We start from the raw sequence: 11986 nt of genomic DNA on the forward strand, positions 1-11986 counted from the left end.
TGGCCCCCACCACTGCCCATCTGTTGTGCAAACACTGGGCTGCTTGTTTCCAAGCACCTGAGCAGAGAAGGAGCTCCAGGCAAGGAGGGCAGGCAGCCTGAGGGCAGGGCTGTGCTGCCTGCAAGGACCTGGAAGGAAATGTGGGGGGGACTCAAGGCAGCTCCCACCCCTGTACCCTCACGAACAGAGGCAGCACCAAGATCAACTCCAGAAAATAACTTTTTTAATCCAAGATGAAAAATTTATTTGCATTTCCTTACAGCATGGAGAGGGGCTCACCCATGAGATGACAGAAGGCACACAGGGGGCAGGCCCAGCCTCTGTAGGGCCAGGGACCACCAGGGCTGTCTTCATGCCAGGGCAGGGGCAGAGACCAGCCAGCCCCTCTTTCAAGGGACAACACAGCAACAGGGTCAGTGCTGGCAGAAAATGGGTGCAGGAGTAGATACATCCCCCTGTGAGGTGTAGTTACCACCTAGAGGGTGGTAGTTACCTCAATAGAGGGAAGCAGGGAGGCAGGCCAGCTCCCTGCCCTGCCAGGTCCCACTTAGGTGCACACTGGAGACAGCATGGGAGAGGTACAGCACCCACCTGCAAGAGTTTATCAAGGCATTGCTGTGCCACTGCCAGATCAGCAGCCCTGAACAGCCCTGGTGCTGCTTTATCTCCTGCTGACATCAGCTAAACAGACCGAACAGCTTCTTCCACCCCACCCCCTTCAAAAACCACCCCAAATCACTATGTACAGACTCAGTGTGCCATATCAGTACAAAAATATACACAAAGTCTACAGATCCCAGCTCAGTAGATCAAAGTACAGCTATAAATCACAGTGCCTAGGACAGCATCAGACCCAGGGAGGGATGGGGTCCCCCCCAGGAGCACGGCACCAGCATGGGCGGGGGGGCAGATCATCTTCCAGCCTCGTGGGATCATTTTGCATCCAGCCGACAGTACAGGTACATGGAAACCGCCATGGCTGCAATCTGGGGGTGGCAAGATGCAAGTCAGGCCCTCTAAACCTGCATCCTCCCTCCCCCTTCCCAACATGGGTTTGAGTCACAGCCCACCGTCCCCAGTGCACCAAGGAGGAACAGCTGGATGTGCCCAGGGAAGAGGGCTCAGTGGCCTGGAGCAGATGGTGCTCCGTGGGGCTGCCCCAGCCCCTTTGGCCACCGAGGCTGGTCCCAGCCCCACCACTCACCTCCAGGTACAAGGAAGAGGGAGCACAGCAGTGCTCAGGCACTCACCTCCAAGGCACCGATGCCGGCTGCCACGCCACCCGCCACTCCCGCATTAGTCCTGATTTCTTCCAGGACCTGGTCGAAACAACCCTACAGGAGGCAACCACACAGGTGAGGATGACCAAGAGGGGGCAATGCCCCAACTGCCAGGGCACAGCATCCCCAGAAAGGGAGGTACTCTTTTCCCACCCAGAGAACACAGCCTTGGAGAAGATCTGGGGGCTCCAGGGGGCAAACTCAGCCACTTCTCAGCGGACATATTAGGACAAAGGGTGAGCAGAAGAAGGGAAAGCACCCAAAAAGGCAGAGTTCTGTGTGCTGGGTTCATGCCCAGCATCAGGCATCCCACTCTGCTCCCTTTAGGACCAGAGTAACAGTAATAGCTTTGCTGGTCTCTATCAGGGACAAGCCAGGGCCACCACAGCATCCCCCAGGAGTTAAAGCCCATGGGACCGCCATGTCCAGAGTTGGGCCTGGAGCTACACGACACATCTCCATCCCTATGCCCAGGCACATCCCAAAACAGGCTCTGCCAGAGGGCAAGAGCCACCAGCGTGTCCGTACCGTGACATTTCTTTGTGCAGCCAGTGTGGCGTTGCAGGACCCAGGCGAGCCACAACACTGGGGGGGGTAGAACCCATTTTTCTTATAATAGTAGGAGTTATCAAAGTCTGTGTAGTTATTCAGGCCACAGCAATGGACCTAAGAGGGGGAGAGAGAGGAAGGGATGGGGAGAACATCCTTCATGTCTCCCTCCAGGCTCCGACGCAATCTGGACCCCACTGCGTCACGAAGGGTGTCACCCATCTCAACCCAGCTCTGGCAGGGTGCTCAACAGTCATCTCAAGACCTGGATTTTACCCTACACACCATCACATACATCTCTCACCCCAGGCATGGGACCACTAGATCTCAAGCAGGTGGTTCCCAGGCACCAGGGAAGCTGATGAGGTGGGGACAGCTCAGCACATCCAGGATTGTGACGGCGTTCCCAGTCCCATCCCACTGGCCCACCCAGGTGTGCACCACCAAGCTTGTGTTGGGAGGATTCTGACCCACAGGTGAGGGTCCCAGGGCTCAGCACACCTCTGTCATGGTGGTATTCCAGATCTGCGTGAAAGTCGGATCCTTCCCATACTGCTCCTTCAGGACAGGGGTCACCACAGCCGTCAGCAGCGACTCTGCCTGGAAGAAGAGGCAGAAAAACACCATCAGAGAAGGTCCTGGGGAGCACCACAGAGCCAAGCACCCCCATACTGGTCTCAGCCTATGGGGAGGAGACCAGCAAGACCCAGCATGGCCAGAAGTACGTCACACCACGTCCCTTTGACCCACAGGGAGCTTGGCCCCTTCCCCACTAACCAGTGCCTTATGGCACCAAGGTCACTTACGACCAGTGAGTCATCTGATAAGCAGTGTTAAGTGAGGGAGCCAGGAATGACGTTTGACCCACGGTTCACTTCTCTAGTGCCTAATGAGGCAGGCACCTTTCTCTCCAGGTGGTTTCTCAGCTGCCTAATAAAGGGTTGAGTTTGCTCAACATAAGGCATTAGCTACTTCCTCTCCCATATAGCTCCTACTCTCAGAGATGGAGAGGAGTCAAGCCTAAGCTGGTAATGGACTGAGGAGCTTGAGAGAAAGAAGTGGGCAAAACTTGCCCTAAAAAAAAAAAAGAGGTTTATGGTACAACAGGAATCCCTGTTCCCACCACCCTCAGCCCAGCCAGGCTACCCCAGCCTGCCCCTGTAGTGGGTGCCAGCAGTGACCAACATCCCTTCCTCCTGCAGTGCCCACCCCTCAGCTTCCCCATCCATGGGCAGCACTGCCAGCCCATATCTCCTGTTTTCCCAAGGGGTAGGACATGCCCCAGATCGGCCCAACCCGAGACTCAGGTATGCCACTCACAAGAGTTGTGTAGACCAGAGCCACCACAGCAACAGCAACTTCAGCGATGAAGATGATGAGCACCACTGAGAAGAACTACAATACAGCAATGGGAGGGAGGTCAAACTGACAGCCAGAATTCCTCAAGGGCCCCAGGAACCCATCTCTTTCCACAGGGCCACAGGATCTTGGGGCTTAAGCCCTCCTGCCTCATTGCCTTCAGCTTTGCTCCAAGGCAGAAGCAGCACAGCCTTGGGGTCCTCCAGGCCTCCCTCTGCATGGGGCTGAGCTCTCTGGACACATTCCTGCTCAGGAATGACTACTGCTCAGCACCACCTCCTGCCTCCTCTCACCCTTTCCCCAGGCAGACTTTGAGTCCAGCACTGCCTTTCCAAAATACACCCAGACTGCTACACATGGAAACATCCACAGCGAAATCTGTCCATCAGATCTCCCCCACCACAGACCCAGCTCAGATGAGGCTAAACAAGAAGGTAAGTCAGGTCCATACCATCATCAGGAGACACTTGCTCTCCTTCTGGGCACCGTAGCACCCGAGGAAGCCGATGATCAGCAGGATGGCACCAATGACGATGAGAACATAGCTCACATTCACAATCTGCAGGACGCTAGAGGAGAGCGCCCCAAATATATTCACAAATGACTGTCCATCCACTTTGACCCAGATGCCAACTCCTAGGAGGGTCCCGCCACTGAGCTGGGAGGAGAAAGGCAATGTCAACTTCCAGGTAGGCAAGAGATCTGCTGTTTGGGGAAGGCCCTGGCACAGGTATTTCTTCCCTCTGCCATTTTTCACCATACCAAAGCAAGACTTCCTGGTACTGCGGGGCACCTCAGGGCATTGCCACTGCACACTGGGGGCGGCCAGATGTAACACACCCCTCCACCAGCACAGCCTCTGTGTGGTGTCACAGCTGCCCCCTTCCCCACCCCGAGTGGTTTCAGTGCTGGCAGTGGGGCAGAACGCCCCACATAGGGCAGCCAAGCCAGCAATGCCACCAGCCCGTGGCACGTGACCCCAGAGGGGCCCACACGGCCAGTACAGACACCACCACCACCCTGCCACAAGCTCCTCCATCCAGGGCAGCTGCCCACCCACCTGGAGGAGCAGCTGAGCAGCCCCCCCACCCCAGACACTCACAGACTCCTGGGCAAAGGTCAGCTCGTGGCTGCCTCCTGTCTGTCCCAGCCCTGACCTCTGCCCCTTCGACCTTCCCCACCACCCCCAGATCCTAGCAGGAGCTTTAAGGAGGCAGTGTTTCACCAGGGCAAGCCTGGAGGCTCCGCACCCCCTTTCACAAGGCTGTATCCTACCACACCCCCTTCCAGGTGGCTCCATTGCTCCTGCAGAGCCAGGGCTCTCGGGAGCTCCACTACTCTCTGCCCTGGGTGGGAGCAGAGTGTGTGCTCTGGAAGTACCCAATGTCCAAGAACCCCAACATCCCAGACCACAGTCACACACATGGGATGCTCCTCCACAGATATGAGGCCCCCCCAGGCAGGGACCCGGCAAACCCTCCTGTTCTGAGGCACAGAGCTTCAGCACAGCGAGGGACACGGGCAGCTGATGCAACAGCCACTGTCCCCAGAGCCCGGAACAGCCCTTATTGGAGTAAAACCCACCCAAGCTCAGGGCTTTATCCCTGTTTGGGGCCAGAGACCAGACCTCACGCCCCAGCGGGGTCCCATGGGCACAAATCCCACCTACAGTCACCTCTCCACACCCTCTGCTCCATCGCCCACAGAAAGGAACATGGAGGGGCAGGAGAGACAAGCCAGACGGGCTGAACCCACCCCACACACGGCTCAGGGCATCCCCCCGACCCAGCTCCCGCAGACCCCAGCCCCCGGCGTGCACTTACAAAGATGACCAGATTGAAGAGGATCATCATAACCTTGATAAAGGTAAAGCACCCCATCTTTGCACCTAAGGAGAGCAGAGAAGTTACCGGGAGAAGCCCCCACGCTGGCACCGCCGGTGCCCTCCCGCGAGCGGGGCCCAGCTCCCCTCCAGGGGAGCCCGGAGGGAGTCCCCCCGGGCAGGGAGGGACGGAGCTCGACCTACCTGGATGGATGGAAAGCAGATCCCAGCACCACCACCTTACACTACCTGCCCCAACCCTCTCTACCGCCGCCACCCTCCCGCCGCTGCCCTTTAAACGGGCTCGGCCCCGGGGCCGCCCCCGCCCCGTCCGGCCCCGCCGGGGCCACCTCCTGCGGGTGTCCCGGGGATCCCGGTGCCTTGCTGCCCTCTGCAGGGACCGGGCAGCCCGGACGGCCGCTGCCCGCGCCCATCGCCGCGGCCTGGGGGATTTGGTGTCCCCGTCCCGCTGCTGCCGGGAGCTGACAACCCCCGGGGGTCGCACACCCTGCGATCCGGCTTAGTCCCAGCCCGACAGAGCCCCGCGGAGCAGAAGGCTGAGACCCCTGCTATGGGGACTTTAGCGGGAAACGATATCAGCCCCGGGGGGGCTTCACCCCACGGCGGATGCTGCAGCTGTGGGGGTACCACCCGCTGCCCTCCTCCGCAGGCGGTCTGCAGCTGTGCTGGGGATTTTCCAGCTGTGGACGGTTCCAGCAGTCACAGCCCCCCAGTCTCAGCTCCTCGGGTCACAGCCCCCCCTCTGCCACCCGTGGCTGAGCCACCCCATCTGCCCAGGATGATTCTGTGGGTGCACTGCTGGTCCCCCCTTCTCGGGACCACCCAGGCAGGGATCTCTCCAAACCCCAAACCTACAACACCCTGGGCGAAAAGAGAAGCAGGCAAAGGAGGGCACAGGGGGGAACAGCTGCACAAGCCGGTTTACAGAAAGGAAAAGCCGAAGCTGGACGGGCCGTCCCCGACTGCTGCGCTGGGAGGTGGATTTTTGCCGGCGGGGACACAGCGGGGTGGTGGCAGAAGAGGACAGTGACAGCCATAACAGATGCCAGCACTGGAGCAGGTCAGCAGAGACCTGCCATAGCCTAAGGGCTGCCAAAAGTGATTTTCTTTGGAAAGACACTTTGAAACAGGGCTGGTTTCCCACAGAGGAGGGCTACAAGAGAGACACACAGCACATGGGGGAGAAGCTGACCCCCAGGCCTGCCCCTGGCGGTGGTCCTTGCTGGTTCAGTGCACCTTTGGGGCAGGAGCTTGTGCTGGTCCCCAGCACCCACAGTGCATCCATCCCTTCAGCTTGGTCATCAGACCAAGGAGCGATGCAGGAGGCAGGGGAGAGAGATCTCATCCTGCAAGAGCAGGCAGGAAACCAGTCTCTGTGTGCTCGGCAGAGAGCCCACGCCCAGCTCCCCCAAAACTCCACAGCACATTCCCTGCCTGGCCATAATGATACATTTCAGTAGGATGAAGTCAGCCCCACTGGGCTCCAGCCAAATCCCGGTGGTATTTGGGGGAAGCTTCTGACCCTCCCAGGCACCCTGAGTATTAAGGCAACCTGTGCTGCAGCTGGGGGCTTTAGCCCTCTCCCCCTCACTGCCTGCAGCCTCAGCCCTTCCCTGAAGCAGCTGCTATGAGGGTGAGGGATCCCTCTCCCAAAGGGGACTGCTGCTCCTAAATTGAAATGAAGACCATCATATTGCCCCTCTCCCAAAAGTTGCCCCATCTCAGCCTGACCCTATTTGCTGCACGAAAACCCCCTACCCCAAAAATAATTTTTGGCAAATAAGTAGATACTTGCTCTCCTTCCCAGTCATTCCCAGCCACGGGGAAAAACAAAGGACAACTTATGGGCTGCTCCCCTCACCTCCCCAGTGCCACAGCCTGGGGCTTGGCCACTCCCCAGTGTCACCCCACTAGGGAGCCAGGGCTGGATTTTCTGGATCTCCAGGAAGGCCTGACCTGGCCACACAAGGACAAGCCTAGTGACATTCCCACATCCCTCCTGCCCAGCAAGGCCACACCATCTCCCTGCTGTCCCCATCCCATCACACAGCCTGATCCTCCCTGAGGATCCCCTTCCCCAGAGCATGGGGATGCCTCCTCACCAGGGCATGGGACGCAAGGCTCCTCCAAGCCAGCTGGCCCCGGGAAGCTGAGAGCAGGGAAGTGGCTATAAGTGGCCACTCCTGAGGTCTTTTGTCCCCGCCCTGGCTGCTGGCCCATGCCTGAGGGAGTGCAGGAGCCAGGCATGGTGTCAGGATCCCGCCATGGTGTCTACACCAAGCCCCCCCTTCTTTGTCTTTTCTTCAAGGAAAAGCTACAAGCTCTACTCCAGCTTCATGCTCCCCTGGGCTGCCCAGGGAAGTGGTGGATTTTCCGTCCCTGAAGGTTTTTAAGATAAGAGTGGTTGTGGCACTTAGTGCCATGGTCTAGTAACCACAATGGTAGTGGCTCAAGGGTTGGACTTGATGATCTCAGAGGTCTTTTCCAACCCGTCTGATTCTATGATTCTATGATTCTGTTATTCTTCCAGCTTGTGTTTGCATTTTGAGCTCTCAAGTGCTGAATTTCCACCCTGCTGATGAACCTGGTCTTTGGCATCCTCTGGTTAACATCCAGGCACACAGTGGGCACAGCCTCTCCTGCACTGGCATCCTCCTACCCAGGGCTCCAGCAAGGCAGCTGCTGGGTGCTCCGAGGAGGCATTTTGGAGCAGCCATCCATCCCTCTGCACAGCAAATTAGACAGCAAGGGGAGAAACCTAAACTGGCATCTCTCACCCAGCAGGGCAGGAGGCATCCTGGCAGCCCTGAACAAGCCCTGCTGCTCAGCCTCTTCGTGGATTAGCAAATGCTAATGATCCTGATCGATCTGACAGTGAGGAGCCCAGGGGGGTGCTAAGCCAGGCTCACTTGGCTTAATGCAACCACTGGGACTCGGCTGGGCACAGGGGACATCTCCCTTGTGCCTTAGTTTCCCTCCTGGTAAAGCACTGAGTAAGAAGCCCCAAGCATCACCAGCCATGGAGACCAGCCAAGTCTGTGATTGACAGGATTTTGGGGTAGCTTTAGCCAAGTGAGTCCCTTGCAAAGGGCTTTCACATGTCTGTTTTGGGCTGGCAGTACCTATGAAGCTGTCTGTCTAGCATGCAGTCAGCTGGACAGTCTGGATGCATGGACACACTGCATTGTGCCAGAGATGAACCTGACTTCGGATTTGCAGATGGAAGTTACTGAATGTTGCAAATTTGTGCTGAATTCATCACTTCCCACCTCCTGACGCAGAGAAATAAATATCTACGGCAGCCAAAAGTTTTTGATGTCTTGAAAAGGACGCATTTCAGTTCTCAGCTTCAAAAATTCAAAGACTTTTGGCCACAGAACTGGGGAAATCACCGATTCCTCCCCCGTGGGAGGGACTGGGCAGCAAGACCACACAGATTTCCCCGTGGCTGTGGCTCCTGTTTCAGGGGAATTCTCCCCGTTTCCATGGCTATGTGCAAAACCACAACTTCAGTCCAAAACACAGGCGTTGCCCCATCTGGTGCCATGTGGGGCCCAGGGTGTAAATACAGATGTGATAAGGGGGGGCTGCAAGTGTGTCCCAGCAGTGCATCCCCCAGTGTAAGGACCTGGCCCTGTGCCTTACCTAGCTGATGTTAATCATTATGCTGTTTCCAGCTGTGTGTTAATAATGCAATTAAAGAGGGGCTCCAGGACACCCCTCTGCTTTTGTATCGGGCTGAGCTTCTTCCCACGGGTGTATCCCCCGCAGTGACTCCCCCGGTGCTTGCCCTGCCCTGGCTGCCTGCCCACACCCCTCCAGATAACATTTCCTTGTTTCTCGCATGTGTCCAGGCCGGCAAATCCCTCCCGAATTAATTAACGAGGGCCATGCCGAGGCGCCAGCTGCCGTAAAGCCCAGCCAGGCAGGTTCAGGAATGCAGAGGGCTGCGCTGCAGAGTCACATCAGGATAACTCCACGTCTGAGCGCCGACGCTCCGGGGGCTCCTGCAGGCGAGAGCCGGGCTGCGAAGCCTTTGCCGCTGTCTCGCCTGCGAGGATGGCCAGGGCTGTGTGGATGATGGAGCTTTCTCCCACCAGGGAGACACTTTCCACTGCAGAGTCGGGGTGCAGGACCTGACCCAGCTCGGGAAGTGCTAGTGCCCGCTGCCCAGGGAGGTGGCACTGAGGGGCCACGAGTCCCCAGTGCCATGCTGGGATGCCCTGGCAGCACCCATTCCGACAGCCCCCGGCACCTGCCGTGCTGTGAAGCTTCAGCCCTGCAGAGCGGCGCAGGGAAGAGCCCCAGCAGCGCCCCCAGCCTTTCATTGTGTTCCTTGGGTTTTCTCCAGCGTCTTCCTCCCCAGCTCTGAGGTAGCCCCAACTCAGTGGTGGTGGTGGCAGAGAGCATCTGTAGAACCGTGCGGCTCCCAGCTGTCCATGGGTGCCACGCCGGGAGGTTGTTTCGAGAAGCACTTGGCTCTTCCTGAAGCCAGAACCCACAGAGGCCAGAGCTCATTCCTGGGCACTCTGGGAGAAAAGCAAGAGAGAGGGAGTTTTCCTGCTCCTAAAGAGAAGAGAAAGCAAAGCGTGGAGCCCTCCACAGTGGGAAAACAGAGGTGAAACTAAAAGAGTGGACTGAAATGTCAATGGAAACCTAAACCTTTTCTCTCTGTTTTCTCCAGCTAGGAAGGGCTCAGCCCAGTTCTGCAGCCTCACATTCTCCAGCTAGGCACTTTAACAACTGTATTTATGCTCTATTTATTCACAGTGGCTAACTTCCCTGGGCGTGAGCATGGCCAGCACATCCAGGGGCTGGACAGGATGGCACTGGGCAGGTCCCAAGGCAAAGAGGGGAGCAGCGGGACCCCTGTCACTTTGGGAAAGCCAGGACAGGCAGTCAAGGCAGATGCAAAGCATCCCCTGCTCCCACCAAAGGTGGTCCCTCCGGCCCGGAGAGGAGAGGGGCTACAGCAGGGCACTGGGACCCCAATGAGGAGACACATCACTCTCCTCCCCATACCCCCATCCTGGGCTGCGTGGACACTGAGCAAAGAGGGGCTTGAAGGGAGCCATGGGGTGCAAGGAGCAAGGAAGGCTCCTCCTGCACACTCCACAGAATAGTCAGGGCGAGGCAAACCAAGGCAAAGCTCTCGTTGCCATGAGTGCTGCTCATTAAGCCAACGAGGATGGATCTGTAGTTAATCAGAGCCTGACAGGCAGTTCCTCTGGCTCAATAAATAGCAGTCAAGGTCTGAAGCACCTTTTGCTTCTTCACAGGGTGCCCCCTGAGGGCTCTCTGCCCGCCTTGGGGGATGTGCCCAGCTCTGGACTGGAGTGGGGTGAGGGTTTGAATAAACCATATGGAGTGGCACAGGGTGAAGGGCAGCCCAGGATGCAGAGTTTTGGGAATGATCCTGCTGCAGTGCAACTGGAATAGGGTGTAAGGGGTGCTCTGAGGGTCCCTGGGAATCAAGGAGGGCTGGTGGGATTCTCAGCCCCATCCAGTGGCAGGGTGGTGGGCAGTGAAACTTGGCTCCAGCAGGAGATGGTGCCTTTGTGTTTGGGGACCCTGAGGTACATCAGGAGGGAAAGATATCTGCTGCTGGGAAGGAAGGATCCCACTCAGCATCCTGGGAAGGGGAGATGATGGGTGTCATGCCAGGTTATTTCCCTGCCCCAGAGCCCCAGGACTGTGTTAATTCCTGGCCTGTACATAGGGTTGATCCTAGGATAGGATGGGTGGTAATACTGGATGGTGATGTACCCACCAGCCTCCCTGGCTCTAATGCTCTCCCAGGAGGAAAACACCTCCTTGCCTTTCTCCAGGCAGCCCCTTGAGCACTGGCACCATGCTCAGCCTGGGTGACTTGACAACCCCAGTGGGAGACTCTGGGGAGGCCAAGCAGGGCTTTGGACACTCAGCAAAACCTCTTCATCCCCGATGGGGCACAGGGAACACGACTGGGGAAGCACAGCTCGGGGGAGGGCAGTGTGTGGCTGTTCACAACCAACTCGGACTCTGTCCTGGCAGCTGCAACAGCAGCACGGTGCCAGCAGAAATGGGACGAGGGAGAGAAAAATCCCTTTTAATCCCCTAAGACCAGCAGCTGGGCTGGATCCAGCTGGGGAGTGGGCCAGTGGGGACTGCATGCTGCCCAAGGAGATGCAGCTGAGGAGAAATCCCCCAGGATGCTGCTGCCCTGCGCCGTCAGGCCGTGTGCTGCAGGGAAAGGAGGGGGGAGTTTGATGAAATTGTGGGTGAGAAGGGCCCTACATCTGCGTTGCTCTGCTGGCCTGTCTGTCTCATGTTTCTTCAGTTTTCCCAGCACTTGTGATTCCTCCTTGGACTTTGTGCCACCCCTGCGCTGCTCCCTGCAGTGGCCTGGATTCAGCCAGTGTGCATTTGCCAGAGCCTGTGTTTTAGGTACCATCTATTTTTAGGATGTCCAACCTGCAGCAAAGACAAGGAGCCACGACCATTTCGGAGGAGTCAGCGTGAGAAACGAGGATTTAAAAAAGAAAAAAAAATTAAAATAAAGCAAGCCTTTGTGCCTCTGGGAACATCACATCAACCCCTCTGTTCTTCACGGACAGTCAAATACTGGGACAGCTTGTCCAGACTCAGGAGGAGAGCGAGGAACCGGAGCATCCCTGGGCTGGGATTCTCCATGGCGTCTCCTGCCTGTCCTGTGCGTGTTTTCTAGCCTGGCTAAAGGAGGGGATCCTATGTGGGTGCTCAGGGAGAGCTGGCTGGCATAAGGGGGGGTGTCCATGGGGCGCTGGTCCTCCTCTGTCCTTTAGCATCCCTAAGGATGGATGGAGACCCACAGATGGGAGATCTCCATCCTACAGAGGATGCAATTTTGGAGCAGCGCTGCTGCATCTGGGGATGAAGTCATCCACCTACTCCTACAATTTTCCCTCCTCCTCCTCGGTAGCCGGGCGCCCCCCCC

General features: G+C 57.6%; 1 protein-coding gene across 2 annotated transcripts; it reads right to left on the bottom strand.

Moving 5' to 3' along the window:
* Window positions 1-219: 219 nt before the first annotated feature.
* On the bottom strand, window positions 220-5295 carry TSPAN1 (tetraspanin 1). 2 transcript variants are annotated; one of them, XM_017824587.1, is made up of 8 exons: window positions 5221-5295; window positions 5012-5078; window positions 3640-3846; window positions 3150-3224; window positions 2331-2429; window positions 1809-1946; window positions 1251-1334; window positions 220-986 (listed from the first exon to the last, which is right to left on the bottom strand). In XM_017824587.1, exons 2-8 carry the CDS (start codon window positions 5066-5068, stop codon window positions 933-935), a joined length of 714 nt encoding a protein of 237 aa, XP_017680076.1. In that variant the 5' UTR covers window positions 5069-5078; window positions 5221-5295; the 3' UTR covers window positions 220-932. The 2 variants fall into 2 exon arrangements, with proteins under 2 accessions (XP_017680076.1, XP_017680074.1); XM_017824585.1 differs by having other exon boundaries at window positions 5012-5076; window positions 5215-5287.
* Window positions 5296-11986: the final 6691 nt, after the last annotated feature.

The sequence above is a fragment of the Lepidothrix coronata genome, unplaced genomic scaffold (assembly GCF_001604755.1).
Source record: "Lepidothrix coronata isolate B3197 unplaced genomic scaffold, Lepidothrix_coronata-1.0 Scaffold112, whole genome shotgun sequence".
Lineage (NCBI taxonomy): Eukaryota > Metazoa > Chordata > Aves > Passeriformes > Pipridae > Lepidothrix > Lepidothrix coronata.